The sequence below is a fragment of the Coenobita brevimanus genome, chromosome 53 (genome assembly GCF_032717465.1).
Source record: "Coenobita brevimanus isolate Jiangsu-jjx chromosome 53, ASM3271746v2, whole genome shotgun sequence".
In the NCBI taxonomy this organism is placed as follows: Eukaryota; Metazoa; Arthropoda; class Malacostraca; order Decapoda; family Coenobitidae; genus Coenobita; species Coenobita brevimanus.
The window spans coordinates 43,729,877-43,752,510 of record NC_137006.1 but is presented as its reverse complement, the minus strand read 5'-3'; the positions used below and the strand labels follow the sequence as shown (position 1 = coordinate 43,752,510).

General features: G+C 43.2%; 1 protein-coding gene and 1 non-coding gene across 2 annotated transcripts in view; both read left to right on the top strand.

The window, feature by feature from the left end:
* The window catches only part of AdamTS-A (ADAM metallopeptidase with thrombospondin type 1 motif A), a 69,529-nt gene that overhangs the window by 25,603 nt on the left and 21,292 nt on the right, over positions 1–22,634 (top strand). The window contains exons 7-17 of the mRNA XM_080273261.1: positions 1,163–1,347; positions 4,009–4,259; positions 4,850–5,035; positions 6,552–6,725; positions 7,217–7,386; positions 8,508–8,634; positions 9,548–9,699; positions 10,842–11,009; positions 11,302–11,460; positions 16,673–16,795; positions 22,270–22,431. Coding sequence (XP_080129387.1) covers positions 1,163–1,347; positions 4,009–4,259; positions 4,850–5,035; positions 6,552–6,725; positions 7,217–7,386; positions 8,508–8,634; positions 9,548–9,699; positions 10,842–11,009; positions 11,302–11,460; positions 16,673–16,795; positions 22,270–22,431 — 1,857 coding nt within the window. The remainder of the gene's footprint in view (positions 1–1,162; positions 1,348–4,008; positions 4,260–4,849; positions 5,036–6,551; positions 6,726–7,216; positions 7,387–8,507; positions 8,635–9,547; positions 9,700–10,841; positions 11,010–11,301; positions 11,461–16,672; positions 16,796–22,269; positions 22,432–22,634) is intronic.
* LOC145400901 (5S ribosomal RNA) lies at positions 16,062–16,180 on the top strand. The gene has a single exon (XR_013897524.1). It is a non-coding gene; the product is annotated as a 5S ribosomal RNA (ribosomal RNA).

The window sequence follows — 22,634 nt, the reverse complement described above, 5'->3', positions numbered from 1 at the left end:
ACCAACTTTGGGGACTGGATTTTCTTTCCATCCAGATAATATTTAACGTAGAGGTCTGGAAGATTAGATATAACCTCTGTATTCTCTTGTGTATATACTGTTTAGTTCCTGTCTTTATTTGTGGCCCCCAACTCATGCATTTGTTCATAGATGGTTAATTCTGTATCATGTATTGTATGTATTTAATGTGCTTCCCATTACCTCTTTGGAGTTGTTTATCCAAAGTCACAAAACACATCTATATCCAGGATCTATATAGTTGTTTTATATCCTTATGCTTGCTTTTCATTAACTCCTCCAGTATGGTGACAACTGTATTTTATTTTAGTTTCCATCCACCAGGCAGTTTTATTTAGCATTGGTAAGGGATTTAACTGGCTAGCTTATGTGATTTTGCTCAAGACTCAACTTTCTTCAGGTAGACATACCAACTTGAGCAGTAGTTGATTGACAGTCCCCTGCCAGCATTGTGTCCATTCTTCTGTAGCTTTCACACATGGCAGACTATTCTTCATTCACATACACTTTTGCAGTATCCTTAGGTTGCTACGACCTAAATTTTTCACGCACACTCCTTCCATTGCATTGCCAGCAGCAAAGTGTCAACAAGCATTGGACTGATAGCATGTAGGTAGGTAGGTAGTGTCAGTTTGCACACACGTGACGTGGGCAGCTCTACTACTACATGTCTTTTATGAATCCTGAAGGTCAACTAATCCGTACAGTTAAGAGCACTGCATACTGGCCCTGGAGAAGTGGCCTACCACCACCCAGTACTTCACATGCTGGTAGTAGCTACGGATGTGGAAGACCTTTGAAGTGCAGGGTGAGAAGTGCATGTGGAAAATGGTATTAGAGTGGCAGAATTTGTAAGCAAAAGAATCTGTCTGTGTTATTAGGGAGGTAATGATAGGATGCTTACGTGTGAGAACGCATGAAACGACACATTACAACACGGGATTGAACCCAGATCAGGAGCTGAAATGGCACTTGCACACAATACAGATCTGACTGCCAGAGGCTCATATGATAGTACCATACATTTATAAATATTACAAAATAATATTGAATCCCTAAATGATAGTACCATATATTTATAAATATTACAAAATAATATTGAATCCCAGTCTGTTTCCATGCCTCTCACCCTCTCCCCCATCAGCCCACGTGCAAGCGGCTGTGGTGCACGACCTCCATGGATGAGCAGGAGGGCTGTCGGACACAACACATGCCCTGGGCAGATGGCACCAGCTGCGGCCCAGACTCCTGGTGTCTGCGGGGCAAGTGCGTCCGCAAGGATAAGACCATCACCAAGAAAATCCATGGTAACTGGGGGGAGTGGTTAGCGTAAGTTTCACACGGCCGCGTTTTGTGTCTCATTGTATGTTACTTGTCTTGGCATCGCATTCTGCCACACATCATGATTATTCTAACTCTGAGTGAATGAATGATTAGAGTATCTGTCAAAATTGCTAATAATACTAACAGTGTCACTATTGATGGTTGTACTAAAGGTCAGGTGCTAAAGTACTAACAGTCATACCTGCTTATTTAAGTACATGTAACAACTTTCACAACTGACAAATACCTGTAGTATAATAGGTAAATGGATGTTAAATATTATAACACTGATGGAGAACTATTATACTGATTAACTGACCAGACTGTTAAATAAAGTAACAGTGTTTGAATTTCTTAACAGTTATACAGTATACAGTAATTTATTAAAACTGCATATGAAAGCAGTGTGTCTGAACCGCTGAGTACTATAGTATGGATTGACTAAAAATGTATTAACAAAGGCTAAATTATAGTGAAATTTATGGGTAGTGGAGAGCACTGACCTAAAAATTACAGACCATATTAGGATTACTTGTATTTTTATCCATATTTGGACTGGGGTGTGTCAGTGACTTGTGGAGCTGCCAGTACATTGGAAAAGTGTGTTAGGACAATGCAGGTGACCAAAAAGAAGTTAGCCAGTATTTTGAATTTCCATTTTGGACTACTGTGCTTTTTTTTTTTTTACTCTAACTTAGCCAAACCCAGATTATCTTCCTTGTGTTGCTTATTTCACTTGACAGCAGAGAGGGAGAGAGAGAGAGACAATCCTACGGCTCTACATACTCTCCACAGCACTTCTTTTGTGACTAGCATCATATTCTAGTGTTTACCTGTTGTAAGATGGAGAGATGGCAATTTTAGGGCAAATTAGAGTTAAAAGAGTATACAGTAGTTGGCGTAATACAGTATCAGGGTGTGACCTCAGGGATAAGAGACTGAATAGTGAGGCTGCCAGAGATCGAGCAGCATGGAGAGCTGCCATTAGGTGACCAAGGCAAACATATGCAAACATGTTGGAGACTTTATAAATGAAATGAACAAAACTACATGCATTTTTGTTAATCTTTGGTGGAGCCAGTATAATATTTGTTCTATGCCACTCCAGATGCAGATGATGGCAAGGACAGGAAGACATAAACCCCATTTTCTTGACTCAGGCTCGGAAGTGTATTGAGTGGAAAGAAGTGTTGTTTCATTTCTTAGGAGTGGCAGGAAAGAACGTTGCCCTCATGTAGGTGATCCACTGTGACAGGTGGAAATGTTGGCCGTGAGAGAGAGACAGGTTAGAGATCGAGTTCTTTATATTCTCGTAATGTTTCGTTCTACGCGGAACCCACACTCTCTGAAGGTGGATGAGAGAAAACAAAGAATTGAGGCTCTAACCCATGTCTCTCTCTCACGCCCAACATTGCCCACGTGTTTTCTGAGGGAGTGGAGAGCTGGCAATCCCTTCTCTGTGTACTGGCGTAGGGTTGTGAAGTCTGCATTATCTAGCACTTGTATACAAAGCATCCTCATCCCTGCACACCAAGAGGCATTTCACAGTTTTATGTAGCTTATCGAGAAACAGAGAAAAACATAAGCTTAGTAATGGCACAGTTTGAGTTTTCCTCTTTGTGCAGCTTATTATCAGTCTCATTGAAAGAATAAGACAGTACTACAGCTCTACATCCTCTCCAGAGCACTTCTTTCAGGAGTCAGTGTTTGGCTGTAGATAGATAGGTAGGTAGGCAATATTTCTAGTGTTAAATTCTTGTTATGGCTTACCGGCAGCTTTGGATAAAAACAGTGGCTCTGCATCCTCTCTTTGGCATTCTAAAATTAGCACCATTTAACCTGTTAGCATTCAGGTATGCTGAAATGGCAGTGTTAGGAGAGAATCTGGGCCACATCATCTACCTATCAATTGCCAGACACCTCAGTCCCATAAGGGGTGGCTACAAACAAGTTGCCTCCATGTCGCCCTGTCCCCTGCCATTTCACTGCCCTTTCCTCAGCTCTCAGCCTCCCTCCTCTTATACCTTTTCACTCCATTATCATCTTGGTGAAATTAGGGCCACTCTGCATTGTCAAGTTCTGATGCCAACCTGTATGATTATTATAAAACCTTGCCATCCTCATGTCAATGTTGTTTTTATAAGTAGCGTCATTATACGTTACTGCAAGTCCTTGAAATCTCTCTCTCTCTCTTCTCTCTCTCTTTTTTTCTTGCCTTCTCTCTCACCCTTTCTGTCTCTCTCTCCCACCCTCTCTTTTGCTGTCTCTTCTCTCCTGCCCTCTCCTTTTCTCTCCCATTTCTCCCACTCATTTTCTTCTCTCCCATCTCTTCCTCATTTCCTCTTTTACCTCCCACCTTTCTTCTACTTATCCCTCCCCTCATCCTTTCCTTTTTCCCCTCCATTCATCCCACTCCTCCCTCTTTCCTTTCTTTTTTCTTCCCTTTTTCCCTTGTTTCTTCCCCAGTGTCCCTCGTTTTTCTGCATTCTTCCTTCCTTTCTTCCATTTTTCTCTCATTAAATTTATTATTTTTTTACTTTCCTCATTCCTTCCTTCATTCATTCATTGTCACATTCATTCCTTCACTCACTCACTTACACATTCATTCATTCACTCACACATTCATTCATTCTATCCTCACCTCTGACCCCCACTACACCCCCACAGGTGGAGTGCGTGTTCCCGTACGTGTGGGGTTGGGGTTCGCAGCTCCACACGCCACTGCAACTCCCCACCACCCAGGCACGGCGGCCAGTACTGCACAGGGGAGCGGGTCAAGTACGAATCCTGTATCATGAAGCAGTGCCTGCCAGACGCCATCGACTTCCGCTCCCAGCAGTGCGAGGAGTTCAACGGAAAGAATTTTGGCCTCACCGATATTCCAAGCGATGTGGTCTGGGTGCCAAAGTATGCAGGAAGTGAGTATGGTATATATATTTTTTTCATTATTTTCTTACCTCCTTTCTAGTGTCGATGGTGATGGTGAGATGTTTAAACTTTCGTCTCGCTGATATTCCAAGTGATGTGGTCTCGATGCCAAAGTATGCAGGAAGCGAGTTATTTTTTCTTCGTGGCCTTCATTCTTGTGTCGGTGATAATGATAGGATGTTTCTATAGCATTATTATTCCCAGCGATGTGGTCTGAGTGCCAAAGTATGCAGGAAGTGAGTGCAATGTTAATCGTCATTTGCAACCTTCATTCTGATGTTAGTGATAATGGTGGGATGTTTATAGAGCATTACAAGGGGACATAATGTATACACTACCACTCCTCTCTGATTTTTTATTTATTTATTTTATTTTTTTATTCTTTTGCTACTTTCAGTGTTGTTTAGCATAAGAAAGATAGTTCAGCTTGGAGGAATTAGATGTGGCCTTCATATGAGATGCCTTCCCTAAGCTGAATAAAGATTGTCAAGAGAGAGAGAGAGAGGGAGAGAACTTCTGTATTACAAGTACTGCCCAGAGTCTTACTGTACATACTATACTAATGCAGTCTCCTCATCAGTTTCCCGTGAGGACAGTTGTCAGCTGTTCTGTCAGGTGTACAACAAGACCCGCACGTCGTACTTCAAGCTGCGTGACAAGGTGTTGGACGGGACACCATGCGGCCCCGAGACCTACGACATTTGCGTCAACGGCAAGTGTCGCATGGCAGGCTGCGACTACGTTCTGAACTCTACGGCCAAGGCAGGTTAGTCATGGCTTCTTGTTGTTGCTGGTGGTGTAGGTGGTGGTAGTGATGGTGATGTTTTTGTTGTTGTTGCTGCTGTTGTTGTGGTTCCAAGCTTGTCTGTTCACAAGTGTGGTGATCTGCTGGCTAATGTTACCCTTCTCCTGCAGTCCACCATTCTCTGTTTGAGGGAGTGGGAGGGAACCAAGGGATGTTTGTGTAACCAGGCAGTGACACCACACAGCTAAATCAGTGCCACCACATGAAGGCTTCATTTAACAACACCTAGTCACATGTTACCCTCTTTTACAGTAGGAGGTGAAGGGTAGAGTGACACAGATGAAAAAGTAGAGTGTCTTGGATGAAAGAGTAGAGTGTTGGGTGATAGAGTGATTTGGATGAAAGAGTAGAATGATGGATGAAGGAGTAGAATGACTCGTATGAAAGAGTAGAATGGTTCAGGTGAAGGAATAGAGTGACAGATGAAAAGTGGTTGGTGCTATGAAAGTGTGTATCTGAGTAGGGGGACTGTCAGAGGATTGCTATAACATGTGCTGGGATCCACATTTACATAAGGGCGTGAGCCTTTGGCATGACGTGTGTGTGAAAAATGAGTGAATTCGGTGTAAATGGAACTGCTGAAGAGTATTTGTGCTTAGAGTGAGTAGGAGAAGGAAGTATATGATTTACAGAAGATGTGGAGTAAGGAAGTATGTTGATAATAGGTTAGGAACAAGTGTACTTAGATGGTGTAAATATAAAGAGGGAATGGATGCAGTGAGGATGATGAGAGCATAGGGGGATGGAGATGTGGTAGGCCAAGAAGATGGTAAGTGAAAAAGAGAGAGCAACTTAGGGGATTTATATAACTCAGGGTAATAAAAACCTGTTAATGAATGAACCTAGAATAGGGAAAAACTGCCTTATATCAGTTTAAAAGTTTCATAATTTACAAGCAACTGAACTGAATAATTTGAAGCAAACTAAATTGATTCATTGGAACTAAAATGAAACTATGTAAGTTCATCATCATCATCATCAGTCATATTCCCTCTGTTGATTGATTATGGAAGTTGATGGGGCCAGGAGATTCACAGGCAATTGAGTTGGTTGGGTGTTGGATTTTAAGAGGAGTGCAAGACAAGGGTTTGACATCCATTTTTTAAATTTGATAGCCAATGGGTTGACTATAACTGGTGGATGTTTATGAAGTGTACGAAAAATTAAAATGCGTATATGGTTAAGCTTTTGAGGTAATGTCAGGATTCCAGTGGCATAATTGATGTGTGAATGATTGTTTGGCCCACTTTTGTAGTTTCTCCTTCTTTGGGGGGTTCCGCCTTACCTCATCCTGAGTTGGGGGAAAAAGGTGATGATGGTGATGGTGATGGTGATGGTGATGATTACCCTAAGCTTTGGAAGGATGAAAATGAGGTTAGGATGATGATGATGATGATTAACTGAAGCTTTAGAATGATGAAAATGAGGTCAGCATGATGATGATGATGATGACCCTAAGCCATGCCTGTTTGATCAGACTCGTGTGGTGTGTGTAACGGTGACAACTCCACGTGTAAGGTGTCGTCTGGTTCGTTTGACATGCCGTACCCTTATGGCTACTCCGATGTGCTGGTGATTCCCGAGGGTGCTGCCATGATCAGCATCACACAGCGCGCATACCACGACCTCCCATCTGACGACAACTACCTCGGTGGGTACAGTACGTCCTTGTCTTATGCCACCCTTATTCTTCTTTTTTATTTTGCCATACCCACAGGAGCCAAACACAACCCAACCCAACCAAACCAAACCAAACCCAACCCAACTCAACCCAACCCAACCCAACCCAACTCAACCAGCCTCACGCATTGTAGTCCAACCTAACCCAGCCAAAACCAAACCCCACCAGTTATAAGACAACCTAACCTAACCTTGCCAAACTAAGGAAGCTCCCAAACATCTCTTCCTTAGCAATTTATTTTTGGATATAGCAGGTTAATATTCTGTAGTATGTTATTTATGTAGATTATGGTGATGTTTGAAGGAATTATATATCAGACAGTCAGGTGTAACAAGCAAAATAAATCACTTAGGAAGGGGTATTAGGGAGCTTCCTTGACTGATGAGAATATGGGTGTAAGTGTAAATGTGGCTAAAGCAAATATGGGTGTAAGTGTAAGTGTGGCAATGTTTCCTCTGCAGCTCTGGTTGATCTTGAGTCTGGGAAGCACCTGTTGAATGGTGGGTCGGTGGTGACGCCTTTTCCGAAGCTGGTGACGTTTGGCGGGACACTGCTGGAGTACTCTGGTTCCAGCATGGCCGTCGAACGCGTCAACTCCACCAAACCGCTGCAGAAGAAGTTGTTACTGCAGGTGGGTGGCTGCATGACTCATTTTTCTGTCAGAGGGATGGAAACAAACACTGAATGACGTCAATAATAGCGTGTTCCAAAGAATATACATTTTCGTTAGTGCAGATGGGTGGCCGGACGACTGTCATTTTTTGTCAGAGGGAGATGGGAGCAGAGACTGAAAGCCATCAAAAATAAGTATGTGCCTTCAAGAATATACATTTTCATTAGTGCAAGTGAGTGGCAGGACAACTTTCATTTTTCTGTCAGAGAGAGATAGAAGCAGAGACTGAAATCTGTCAAAATAGTGTTTCTGGAAAATATGTCTTTACTTAATACTGTTCTTGTTTGAATTGTTTTACAGAAAGATTTTTTCCCCCCCCTCATTATTAAATTGTTGATGAGTTAATACCTTTTCTTCACTTAGAGTTGCTTGTTCTAATGTAGAGTTGTTTTCAGGTCTTAAATTATTATTATTATTATTTTTTTTCTGTGATGCCTTGGCCATGTGTAAAGAATGGAGACAGAGAAGTTGGCTTGGAGAGTGTATGGGAATTAGGTGGAGAGGGTGAGGGGGACAGGGAGACTGAAGATGAGATGTAGGGATGGAGTGGAAGTATATGAGTGAGGATGCTGGGAAGAGTAGCTGATAGTGGAGGACAGGGTGACAGGGAAGCATTTCATATGTGGCCATCCCTTCCAGGTTTGAGGCATTTGGCTATAGATATATAAATAGATGGATAGGTATGCTTTAAGTTGCTTCATTTGAACTAGCATTTTGTCCTCATACATATGAGATTCTAAGTGTGGATTGACTGTGTAGTACAGAAGAGAGTGATGTATTTATAGAAGCTTGAATACACTGATTTTAACTTCATTTTGAGTCGGCACTCCAACATGATTGTATAATCCTCAGTAGAGATTTTTTCCAAAGTATCATAGCTTTTTCCTTAGAGTTGGTGCTTTAAATTGTAGGAAACCTGAAAATCACCCTCAAACATAACCGTGGAATTTTATGTGGAAAAATGACAGATTCACTACAGACCTAACAGTTCAAATAGATTTTTAAATGGGCAGTTTACAGCAAGAAAATACAATACCTTATACTATTTTACAGTTCATTATTCCTTACCAACCCCACAGATCCTGTCAGTGGGTCAGCTTAACCCTCCCTACATCCAGTACAGCTACACTAAGTCCAGTCTCCATGCCAACGCTAACTTCTTCTGGCGTCTCGGTGACTGGACAAACTGCTCCGAGGCCTGTGATGGTGTGTGCCTTTGCATTTTCTAGTTTTTTAGTGTGTATGCATCATTGTTTGTTCATTTGTTTATAGTGGCTCTTCCATACTCACATGCATTGGCCTTGGGTACGTTATGACAGCTCTCCGTGTTGCTCAAGCTCCAGTCGCCTCTGTTCAGTCCCTTATCCCTGAGGTCACACTGTGTAACCTCTTCCCAAGTCTTTCGGTCAGCCTCTTACATCTATACCTTCAACATTCACACTTTTCACTCTCTGCATTCAGTTGCCATCCTCCATCCTCTCCATATGCCCAAACCATCTCAGTCCACCCCATCTCTCGTCACAGCACTAACACATTCAAATTCCATTCTTCTTCTCAGCTCTTCATTTGCAATCCCAAACCCCCCCCTCGTCATTCAAGGACCCACTACACATCCAGGTGCCCTTCATGATGCCAACCCTCCTCATTGTATTCTTGGAAAGTGTTTATATTTGGCGAGTGGTAGGTGGTGGCGACCATCATCCACTCACTTGTTGTAGTGCTGCCTACTTCTTCCTTAGCCTTTACCATTCTTTTTCTGTGCCTGCCCTCCTCTCTTCCTATTTCTCCCATCTTTTTATTGCTTTTCTTTCCTTTTCAGGTGGCTTTACATTGAGTGACAAGCCAAATGGTTTTATGTAAGCCAAGAAACCATTTACAGCGCTGGGTGGTAACCATATAACCAAACCATACATGCTCCCTACATGTCAACAAGTGGGTTGGTGGAGGGTTAGTGCCCCTTCCTATAAAACAAATAACTTAAGTCAAATGGCCACCCCTTACGGGATTTTGGCGTCTAGCAGTAGGTAGAGAGATAGATAGTTTATGTTTGGAAGTTGTATTTTTGTATTTGAGAGTCTGTACTTTATAATTAAATCTTATATTCCCCCGATGTTGACAGGAGAGCAGGAGCGTGTGGCGTACTGTGTGAGGGGGGACACTGGCTTTCAGGTGAGCGATGAGCTGTGTCCGGCCCAAAGCCGCCCTGCCACACATCGCCAGTCCTGCGCCCACACCTGTCCCGCCACATGGCAGTACACAGACTGGTCCAAGGTGAGGGAGGACAGGGGTGGTGATAGGATGAGATAGTTTTGGTAAGATAAGAGTCAAGTTGGGTGAAGTTATGATAGATTAGCACATGTAATTACAGTGAACTTCCGATAATCCGGCATGTGATGGTTTGGAATCTTCAGCCCAGGGTCATTTTTAGCTTTTTGGGGTAAAAAATCGAGAGAAATTGGGAAAAAATATGACCTCAAACACTAATATGACCTTAAACAGCCTACATCTGCACTTCTCTACAAAGGTAAAATAAATAAAATATAACATTTTTTAATTATTATAATTTATTATTATTTTTTGGGTGTGTTTTGAACATTTTCAGGTGCCTGTCTGATAGTCCGGAAATCTGATAATCCAGAAGGTCCTTTGGCTGCTACATTCCGGATGGAAGGACTTTTACTGTATCATGATTTTATAATCGACTGAGTTAAATTTAGAACAGTTTGGGTAGGTTATTTTAAGGAAGGGTAGATTAGGTCAGGCCATGTTAGAATAGTTTAGGATAAGTAGGGTGGGTTAGCAGGTTAGGTTTAAGTAAGAAAGTAAGTTAGGGCATACCAAGTTAGGGTAGGTTTGGTTAGGGCAGGTTACAGAAGGATAGGATAGGTTAGGTTATGTGAAGATGTGATATTATAAGTCAGGCCAGATTAGGATAAAAAAGAGGCAAGGCATGGAAAGTGTAGGCTAGGGTAGGCCAGGCTATGTTAGGTTAAGGTAACCTGTTTAACTTAGATCAGGTTAATTTTAGGAAGGATAGGTTTGGTTGCTTCAGCCAGGTTTAAAGGATACTAGGCCAGACCAAGTTGTTGTTGTTGTTGTTTTTTTAAGAAGGGTGGGTTAAGCCAGACGAAATTGGGTTAAGGTAGTTATTTTTGCAGGGATATCTTGATTTCCTTGATGCTGTGAATTGTTCAATTAAAATATCTTGTCCTACATTTGGAAATTATGATTGTGGAGCAGATAGAGCTGCTACAGCAGTTTTGGCCTTATGCTGTGCCTAAAGATGGTCAGAGTGGGGCTGAAACTGTTGTATCTTCTCGATGAACACAGTTTTTATGTGTGGTATAAATCACCATCAAATTCTTCCATGTAGTTGGGGTAATTGTTCTGAGCTGTACATCCTACCACTGCAGTGCCAGGCAAAGGGTGAGAGGTGCTATCGTAAGCGTCAGGTGGTGGACTGCGTGTCGACCCTGGGCCAGAGGGTGGGGCGGGAGCGTTGCAAAGACGACCAGCTCTACACCACCATGGACTGCCCCAGGGAGGAGTGTGCCATGTGGAGTTATGCTGAGTGGGCTCCAGTAAGTGGACTCGTAAAGTTTTATTTATTTGTATTCACATTTATTTAATTCATTATAGCCCCTTCTACCTGATGACATCTTAGTAATATATTCTCAACACCTCCTCCTCCAAATGAGATTATTGAGGTTAGTGCAGACTGTTTAAACTGGAGGACTTGAATGTAGCTGTCATTAACCCTTTCATTACCAGGGATCTTTCAGAGTTAAATTAGGTAATTAATTAGCATCTGCCACTCCATAAAGATGTCATCATGGTCAAAGTGTTCACCCGAGACTGTGTTCCCTTGCTCAGTGTGCATGTGAGGATGGTGCCGGTGAGGGTGTCCAGCATCGACCTTATTCGTGTCTTCTACGAGGCCGCCCGGTGTCTAGCTGGGAGTGCAAACACCTTGATAAACCTGATGATGCACGCAGCTGCTCCTGCTGGGTGGTGGACAAGTGGGACGCAAGGGTGAGTCTGTGTACCACCTCTTGTTTACATCGGAGTCTGGGGTCGGGGGCATATTTCTGGTTGGTTTCAGAGATTTCATAATGCCTTTTCCTTATCAGTTTGTTTTACACATCACATGCATTAGTTATATGCCCAATGAAATGGATCACACATGCATTCATCATCATTCAAGCCTCCAGAATCCTGACCCCAACTGATAGGTACACCTGTCCACACGTGACTTCATATGTACCTATCCGACAGTGTCAATATGATGACTTTAACAGAAAGTATTTTTACTAAGGAAAGTAATTTGCAAAGGAATGAGCAGTATGAGGTATACGAGTATTGTGCCAGTGAGAATGTGGCCTAACGTTAGAAATGTTAATTATGATCTCTGGATTATTTTTGTCGAGTTGGGTTAAGTTAAAAGATCTTAGCTATGAATGTGGCTGAAAGAAGTTCAATGGGTCTTCGAATATCTTTTGTTTATTTTCACATCTGGAATTGGGTTGAGTTGGAAGGTCTTATAGTTTGCCCTGTTTAATGTTGCGGAGATATATGTCCTTTGGCAGTCTGTTTCATTTTTTAGTGGTAAAATAATAATATGGCACTACATCTTTTCCATAGCACTTCTTCATGACAGACACCGTATTGTAGTGTTAGTCTCTTGTTACAACCTAGCAGCAGAATGAGACAAGACTGCGGCTCTACTTCTGCTTATTTCTCTGCATTCTCCTTTGTTCTGTTGACATTTTAAATTTTGGTATGAGGAGTGATATCATGAGGATTATTGCACACTGCATTGGGATTAAGTTAAAAAAGAGTGTGTCTTTTTAGGCCCTCTGTTGTGTTTTGTGGTTGTTATTTTCTGTTGTGGTTGTTATGCTGTTGTTGGGTGTTATTGCTGTGTCAGGGTTGTTATTGCTATTGTTAGGGTTGTTATTGCTATTGTTAGGGTTGTTACTGGTGTGATTTGGTTTTGGATATGGCTGGTTAATATCCTTTTGCGTGTCATCTGTGAAGTGTTTGGTGTTGTTAGAATGATTTATGGAACACACAGGAAAAGGTGTTAGGGAGCTTCCTGAACTGATGGGAATACAGACATGGAAGTCAACTTGGATCATTATTGTGTTTTCCTTAGTGATGTTTGTGCTGATGGTGTTGTGTGCAGTGGTGTGTTGATGTGTTATGTACAGTGGTGTATTGACGTCTGTGCCATTGATGTTAGATGTTGTGCTATTTAGTATGTTAATATGGATAATGTCTGGTGTTGTCTGATGCGTAATATGGATGTTTTTATGCTTATGTTCTGTTTTCAGTCCTGAAATTTTGTGTTGCTGTGTTGTCTAAGATGTTTTATAAGTGTGTCGCTGGGGCTTTATACAGTAGTGAAAATATTCTTGTACATTATTGTATAAATATTATATTGTATGTTCTATGATTTTTTTTTTTTTTTTTTTTTTTTTAAAGAAGGAACCAAAGGCCAGGAGCCTGCAAGAATGTTCCTTCCAAGAAAAAAAACAAAAACAAGATGACAGAGAACTTAATTCAAGGTCCATATTGTTTTATATACTGCTGATTGTTGTGTTACATGCTGCTAATTGCTTTTTTGTGTTATTTAAATGTTATAACTGTTGCTCAAGACCTGTCAAAAGCAGAGTTAAAATATCTTTCCAAGAGAGAAGATTGCCATGTGTTTATCAGTGTACAGGATTAATTATCATCATTATTGTGGCATTTCCTCTTCTACTTAAGGTTAGGGTAAATTACACTCTCAGAAACTAGGAGTGTCAAGTGGGGTTGGTGGAGGATTAGTGCCCCTCCCTGTAAAACAATTAACTCTAAGCCCTTGGCCACCCCGTTTGGGATACATGGCGTCTGGCAATGAATGAATGAATGAATGAAGAAACAAGGAAAAAGGAAGAAGTATTGAGGGGAAATTTTAAGTCAGGTCACAAACATTGCGCTTTATTCATTTTATTATTTTTTTCCACCTCTTAATCCCATCATCATAAGAACATTATTTTAATATTTATCCTACTACTTCCAGATGATCATACTCAGCTTAAAAAAACTGTTTAAACTAGAAGAGTTTTATTTAGTCCACATTAACTCATTTTGTCTTTTATCATATCATCGTTTATAAAGGCCCCAACATCCTTGCGTGTGTCAGCCTTGGTCACCTAATGGCAGCTTTCCATGCTGCTTGATCTCAGGCAGCCTCCCTATTCAGTCCCTTATCCCTGAAGTCACACTCCATGACCTCATCCCAGGTCTTTTTCGGTCTGTCTCTTGCAACCCCAACATTCAAATTCTTCACTAAGCTGAGGAGAATTATGTGGAGGGAGCAAGTATAAAAATTAATACATCTTTGTAGCAAAGGAGATAGTAAGTCTTGTCAATAAATCCTGACTTAAAATCTATCCCTTTTACAGCACTGCTCCTTCTTCTCTAATACTGTACATAAACACTTATAAATAGTACTACTTCATCACTGGCAACTAACACATTTGAAAGACCTTTACATCTCTCTGTTGTGTGTGTTGGAAGTACACAGCCTTTCACTCTTTAAATGTTTTCTGAAAAGGACTTGTTGAGGTAGGTTATTCTCTGTCTGTCTGTCTGTCTCTCTACAAATTTAATATGATTTTAATATTGAAAAATGCCCAGCTAAATTTAGAGTCGATCAGAAAAGCCGTGGAATGACCTAGTATTGTTGTTAGTGTGGCGTGAGCTCCACCCTGACGTCTGGAGATCCCTCGAGTGCGGTGGTGGGGGAGTGTGGGACGGGGGTGAGATGGAGGCGGGTCGAGTGCGGGTCCCTCACCGCCCCTCAGCCCGCAGATGCTTGTGGATCAAACCCCAAGCCGGCAGAAGTGACCTCCTGCCATGTTCCCTGCCCCACCACCACACCCACACCCACTCCCACGCCCTCTCCCACCCACACCCCACCCACCACAGCCACATTAACCCTGCCCGATTATCCACCTGACAAGTCCACATTCATTGACCATCCCTCTCCTAAGGTAACAGTCTCAGTGTATTTAAATTTGCCCTTTTTTCTCTCTCTCCCTTTTTTTTTCTCCCACCTCACGTGTCTTGCCGCCGCTTCATGGGACTGAGGCCTTAAGTTTGTCTCTCTCACATAACATCCTTAATTAGCCCATGTCTTTTATTGTTACTTGTACCAAACAGGTCTCTTCAGCTGAGGGGTGACTTTTTAAACTGTTAAGGATCAGATATACACTGCCTTTCAATAACCCCTGTTCATTAAGTGAGGCCTTTTCTAAGTTGGTTAAAATTGTCAAGAAATAAGAAAAAAAATTACATTGATTGAATGAGTTAAGTTTGGCCTATTTTCAGCCATCTAGTATATATGCTCGACACGTTTCTTTTCACTTTCACCTTTTTTAATGTAATGTGCATGTACATTTGACTCATTTTCTATTACCATCGGCTTTGAGTGATGTGACGTGATGTGCATGGTACTTTTCATTGTGCTTGATGTGGGGTTGTGCGTGTTGTTTTGTCTTAGTATTGCCTGTGTTGTACAGTAATTGTGAATGCCAGTAGATATTCTTTGACAAAATTGGAGAAAGAAACACCGATTCGGGACTTGCTGTGTATTGATGTTTTGCCTCGTGGCTTCCTCAGAATACATTTGCTGAATACAAACCACATCTGTATATAGCAGAAGGCAGTGGGGTTGTGAGGAGGGGGGGATGAGATATTGGCTGGGGGTGGTAGGGGGGACAGGTAGGGTAAGGAAGGTTGTGGCACTGTATCAGACATCTTCTTCAGGTCCAGGTAGACACAATGTACCCCCCCTTCTTTTTCCTGCATGATGTCCACCATCCTGCTGTAAAAACTTAGAGGGTTTGTGACACATGATGAGCCTTGGCAGAATACAAACTGTTTTGCTGGTGTGGGAGCAGAAAATTAATAGATGTTGCCGGGTAGCCATTGGTAACGCTGACTCAACCTTTCTCCCAACACACCAGAAATTGCACGGCAGAGTAGAAGGTCATATTTATATAGGTCATTCTGTATAATTAGGCCACAGTGAAACATACTCAGTTTTTTTTTTTTTTTTAGAGGTAGAGATGCACTTGACAGGTTGGTGAGGATTGGCTGAATGCAACACCACGTCATAATCTCTTTACTCATCAGCATTATTAATTGACAACATATCTCTGAAGGCGAAATTGGGGTTAGTAAATGTTATTCAGACATGTTGCATTCAGCCAATCCTCACAAACCTGCCAAGTGCATCTTCACCTCAATAAAATAATTTGAGTGTAGTGTGTGTGTTTGCATGTTTCTTATAAATACCTGAAGAGAGGATGGCAAACCAGGGAATGGGGGCAACTGGTTAGTGTGTTAAATAGTCACCTGCTGTGTGTGTGTGGAATGGTCAACAAAACAAACTGCTGTACTCTCACCACCCTGTACACTTTGAAGCATATAACTAAGGAATTTTAACTACAGTACAGTGCTTACAAGATCACGTATTTTAGTAACCATTTTCAGCCTTCTGCACACAGAAGTAGATGAATACAAAATTACGGCATTTGCTTAAAGTTTCTGTCACCTTGATTTGCCAGAGTTAACTACACAGAGCCAACGGCCATACCACATTGAGTACACCGCTTCCCGTTCAATCAGCGAAGTTAAGCAACGTTGGGTCTGGTTAGTACTTGGATGGGTGACCGCCTGGGAACACCAGATCCTGTTGGCATCCCTATGTGTCAAGTGAGGTTGGTGGAGGATTAGTGCTCCTCCCTGTAAAACAATTAACTCTAAGCCCTTGGCCACCCCGTTTGGGATACATGGCGTCTGGCAATGAATGAATGAACTACACAGATAGAGAAAAATAGTGCATGGGGAGCAGTGCGTGTTTTGGTGACTGAATATGTGCTTTGGGTTCTGGATTGAGATGTATAAGCACAGGCGCAACTAATTTTTTACATTGATGCATATTTAGATGAATTACTCTACAGACAAGTTTTAAGTGACAGTAAGTATTAATTCATATCCAGTATGTTAGTGAAGCAACATCAAGTACCACATTACTGCATGCATTGTATTAAAGAGTAGTACTACATGTTAAATTGCTAACTCGATTTTGTGTGTATACAGTATAGAAGTAAACATATCGGATAATATTTGTTGTTGTTGTTGTTGTATTGTTTCTTGAGTAAGTAGATGATGTGAGCTGGTGTGTCCCCAGGGTAAGGGAGGGAAGTATGACCAGAACCACCACAACACCCTGGTACCCCCTTCCACCCCCGTCAACCTTCCAACCAGCAGTGGCAACAATCGAAGACGCAAGAATGACCGTGGCAAGAATGGGGTGTCGTCGTCCTGGCGCCAGCACTACAGGCATCGTGCTGACCGCCATAGGGGCCCATCGCAAGACGCTGAAACAAACGAAATACCTAACGCACTCCCAACTGACTTCGATATTGGGGGAAGAACGAGCCGAAATGATTTCTCAGACAATCGACTAGACGGAGGAAGGGACCAAGGGAGGTATGGGGACAGGGAAAGGGGGGATTGGGAGGAGAGATGGAGAAATAGAGGCGAAGAGCCAGGAAGAGAGAGCGAAGAAAACTGGAGGATTAACCGAGAGGACCGGAGAGAGGAGAGGAGTCGAGGGGAGAGAAGACGTGGAGAGAGGAGGGAGCGGAAAGGAGACAGCAGCAGAGAGAGAAGCAACAGTGTGGTGAGAGAAGAGGAGGAACCAGAAACCCCAGTGATTGCAACCTCCAGCTGGCAGACAGGAGGATGGAGCGAAGTGAGTTACACTGACATTGTTATAGTTGTAGTAGTACAGCCATCCCTAACTGTTTATGATATTACTGTTGCTGGGTTTGTTTGTTTGCAGATTAATAAACCATCTCAACATCATTCTTTTGCACCGTGCTATGGGATGATTTTACAGCCCTAGTTAAATCATCATTATTAATTATTTTTTAAAATAATCATTATTTAATGCCTTTGGGAGCACAATTATAAGATATGGTTTTATGTGGTAAAAGAAATGTAAGATTGCTGGAGAGCCTGAGGAGCAAGTGGTGTAGAGTGAGAAGTTTATAGTGACAGGAGGTTTGTTTTGAGCCCCATTTTGATTATTGTGATGCTTGAGGTGGTTTGGCCATGTGGAGAGGATGGAGGGGGAGAGACTAATGAGGAGAGTGTATGTGAGTGAAGTGGAGGGTGGGAGAGGGAGGCTGAGGATGAGATGGAGGGATGGAGTGGAGACGTATATAAGAGAGGGGTGTGTGAGATGGGGGTAGGGCAGAAAATTGGCAGGGGACGGGGTGACATGGAGGCGATTTGTGTGTGGCCACCCCTTGTGGGATTAAGATGTCTGGCAATAGATAGATAGATGAAACACTGTCATGGGATTTCAGATGGGAAATGTATGTAGACGATCTGATACTGATTGCTGATGGCAGGGAAAGGCAGTATAGAAATATAGGTATTAGGAGAAAAGGTTGAAGTCTCAGAATTGGATGGTGAAATTAGGAAAGACAGAGGCTGTGGTTAAGTGGGGTGGCTTTGTACTGTATGCAGGAGAGTTTGGTAATAAATCCATCTTGTGTAATGTATAGTTGTGGGGGAGGGGCAGGGGGGTATAGAGTGAAGAGATGTTGTGGTATGAAGAAGGTTTGCAGATTTAGAGAATTTTTACCGCTGTTGAAACTGAGGAGACTTTTTTGCACTTTGAGTGAAAGAGAAATTATGAGAATTCTGTGCTTGATTCTTGTGTGAGAAGTGCAGTGCTGTTAGCAGTGAGGCATGGCAGCAAATAATGAAAATGTTTACAAATTTGAGCATTGTGAAGTGTGAATGATGAACTGGATACTACCTGTAATGACACACTGATGAGTAGAACATCTCGTGCAGAGTTTACCAGGGAGAGAACACTTGTGTATTGAGTGTTTAGTGATGTGGACAGTTACTTGGTTAGATCATGTGAAGAATGTCTGAGAGTAGTTGAGTCAAGCGTTTTACAACCTTGAGTGTGGGCAGAGCAAAGAGTTACATGAATCTCATATCAATGATCTTAGGGATAGGGGATATGAGTAGAATGTTGTTGATGACCATGCAGTGAGGGATACAGCTGATGGGGAAACATGACTGTCCTGTGCAAGCATAGAACACTACCATTTCAGTATATATGTAGGCATGTATGTATTCTTCCTATGTAATAAAGTAGAGTGAAGTATAGTATTTGATCTGTGCATTAAAGTCTATTAAAGTGCAGTAATATTTTAATACTTATTGTAAAATAGTAATACAGTAATCACTCCAATATCCGGATCAATAGAGCCATCGGTAGGTTCGGATATTGGTTTTGTCCGGATATTGGGCCCCAGCTTATGGACTTGTACTTACGGACCCTAACACAGAGAAACACCTATACAACTCCCTCCGGACATGCATATTTAACACCCAAATCACACCAATAAGGCACATAAATGACTGAAATAAATGCAATAGACACATAAAATGTGGGTTTAGAAGTATGTTCATACATTAATAAACATTCTGGTACTTATGGACTCTAACCGAACCTAACCCTAACTGGGAACCTAACCGAACTCTGAAAAACACATTCCTACTGCACATGCATGAGGTAAGTTTAGTATGCAAAGAAGTACAGTATGACACTTTCTGGTAAGTATAGTATGGGAAAAAATACAATATGAAACATTCTGGTAAATATAGTATGGAAAATAGTACAACATGAAACATTTTGGCTACTTACAGCAAGTCCCTGGCCACCTCGATGAATAACCGCCTCCTCTCGGACTCTGACAGTAAGAATGATTTCCTGAAGCACTTGCACTACACTCTTCCTGAAGTCTTGCACTGAACTTAGTCACTAACACACAGAAGTCCGTTCTTTTCACAGTGTTCACTTTAGTCCATATAATGTTCCATTAAATTTAAGTGTTGCACATTAACTTTTCCCAAGTTTTTTTAAGTTTCCAAAGCCAAAACAAAGAAGGTTAGTTACATTAAATTTCTTTTCTACTTAGTCTTTTCTCCCAACTTGAAAACCTTAACACAACACACCGTTTTTTTCACTGCACAACACTCAAAATTCCCGTGTGGTCTAGTGGAGAAGTTCTTGCTGTTTATTCACTGTCAGAGCCCGAGAGTATCACTGCAGGCGTCCAAGGGGTGCATCGGTGGGTAGTGGTGATGGCGTACCGACTACAGAAGACTCTGAAGACAGCCGCAAACTCACGTCGGCGGTGACTCCACTGTAGCTGATGTGCTGGGCTGTGGCTCGGAGCATGAGGGCCTGTCTTGGGAGGCAACGGAGTGGAACCATGGCTTTGCAAATCGGGGGTAACGGGCCTTTAAAAAACTGTCAATCGTTGACTGACGCAAGGACCGACGATTCTGGCGATTGATGATGCGCTGCCGGAAAGCACGCACTTCCTCCACAGTCCCAAGGGCCCCATCTCCTGTCGCAGTCCGGGTGTTCCAGGTAGTCTAGGGACGAACTCTAGATGTTCCCGGAGTGCGCTCAGCTTGGGGATGGCTGGAGTAGTGTCCTGCTGGGCGGAGTCTGCATCATCATCGCCTTCGTCGGAATCTTCAAGTTCGGGACTGACACCAGCAACCGAAGACGCGATCTCGATATCAGACAACGTCTGATACCCAGGATCGCCCTCGTCGTGCGTCCAACCACTCACGAACATCGTCCACATCAACATCGTCGCCGATGCGTAAGAGCCGTGCATGGAAGTCATCCACGTCAAACCCTAGGAAATCGTACTCCACATCTGTTCCGAGAAGCAGACGAGACCAACCATTTTCAAGAGTTTTCACAGGGACTTCCTTCCATGCACTAGCCCAGTTGTACAGCGCAGACTTGATGTTGTAAGCGGCGAAGGTTTCCAAAGTCCGCCTGCCTCGAGTGTCACGTCCTTCCCTGCGCTCGTCCTCGTCCTCGAGAACCACCATCACCTCGTCCAGGAACTTCCGACAGTACAGGCGCTTTGTTGCCACGATCACTCCTTGGTCCATTGGTTGAATGAGAGCAGTCGTATTAGGTGGCAGAAACATGCACCTAATACGGCCATTCTCAGCAACCAAGTCCTTGTCGCACGGTGGGCAGGTGCATTGTCGAGGAGAAGGGAGAGCCTTTACCTGGTCGCGAGGAATTCCCAGTGTCTTCGTCTGGTAATGTATGACCTCCTTGACGAAGTGATGGTGAAACCAGTCTTTGAAAATCACAGCTGTGAACCATGCTTTCAAAGAATGGTACCATACGACAGGAAGGACATCCATCACCCCACGAAGGCACCGAGGCTGCTTTGCACGGCCAACAATAACGGGCTTAAGCCGGTGCATGCCGTTAGCATTGGCACAACACAAAGCAGATATCCGTTCCTTAGAAAGCTTGCGGCCAGGTACACGCTTCTCCGTCTCATCGGCGAGAGTGTTCGTTGGCACCGAGCGATAGAATAGGCCAGTTTCGTCAGCGTTATAGACTTGACCGAGAGTGAGGCCCTCCCTGTCGATCAAGCCTTTCACCTTGTGCCGAAACTCGTCCACTCCATCTCGTTAGCGTCAATGCTTCGCCATGTGCTTTACGGTTAGTAAGGCCATGTCGCAACTTGAACGCGAAGAGCCAGCCCTCGGATGCCTTGAAGTCTGAGGGCGTCGTGAAGCCTTGCAAACTTCTCAGCAGCAGCCTTCAGCTCCGTTCCACATACCATCACACCAGCTGCACGTTGCTGTCGATACCAAATCAACGTGGAGCGGTCGATCTCTGCATACTTGGGAGTAAACATAACCTTCCTCTCCACGTTGCGTTTGCTTCTCGACGATAAGTCAGCCGTGTACTGCATGAGCTTTTCTCGGACGCTTGATTTCAAACTTAGTCGACCGGGGCAGGTTGATCTCGCGGAGAATGCGAGAGGAAGACCAACCAGCATCTACCTTCTCCAATTTCTCCCGTTTCTTCTCCTGATTCAACACCACTCTCTTCATGTTCTCAGGAGGCGGGGCCATCATCACACACACTAAGAGTAGGGCAGAGAGCAGCAGGAGGCCTTGCAGCAAGTACGGCACCACCACAAAAGCGAGCACGTGGGCAGCCATGACGAAGAGCGTAGGTCTTGTCGCGGTGAGAGACAGGCGGGAAGTGGGGAGGATGCAGCGGCGCTCTATCGGACGTCGGAGGAATGACGAACCAAAACAATGCTCTCACGCGGCGCGCGCGGCAAGTTCAAATTACGGACGGCAAAAAATCGATTTTTTTTTTCCAATTTTTTTGGATTTTCGGACCATTTTGGGAATGTTTGATCCCAGGACGATAAGGTTCGGTTAGTGGGGATGTTCGGTTATTGGGCGTCCGGATATTAGAGGGATTACTGTAGTTGAAGCAGTATTGTACTACTACAAAGCCAGGCACACATCAGCAAGAACCATTAATTTCAGTCCTTAATGAGGTACCAGGACAGTAGATGGATAAATTATACTTCAGTGTTTGGCAGAATGTGGTGGGCAAAAGTAACTACAGCAGATGGCATGTGGTGGGCCAGGAATGATGAAGGTTACCAAAGCTTTGTCTAGTCATGTGTGTACAATATGAGCTTTAGCATACGATATGAGAGTGATAAATTACGCACTCATCATTCAGGTGTGTGTGGTGGGTGAGAGAAATAATGTCATGTGGTGTGTGTAGGTAGGATGAGGCTGTGTAACTGTGGCAAGGAATTGGGAGCATTGTGCACTCAGTTTTAACAATATGGCTGTTATTGTTTGACAGTAGAGTGATAGGCTTTTCTCCCTCAGTGTTCATTGGAGTGTGGTGGTGGTGAGAAGCGACGGCAGGTGGTGTGTAGTGGTGGGGCGGGACCAGCAAGTGAGGGTTGTCTGAAGAGTGAGCGGCCACCAGACACCGCACCCTGCAACACACACCCCTGTACTGAGTGGTCCACTGGAGACTGGGGGCGCGTGAGTCACTGCATCATTGTTGACGCTGGTTTCATTGTTTGTCTTATACTGGGTAGCTGGCACTTTTTACACCATACTCATATAATTACTGAATCACTCTCTCACCATTCACTGTTCACTTATTCATTCACCATTCACTGCTCACTTAATCTCTTACCTTTTCATTTACTCACCTTCTGCCGTTGATGGTTCCTTTGTTTCCC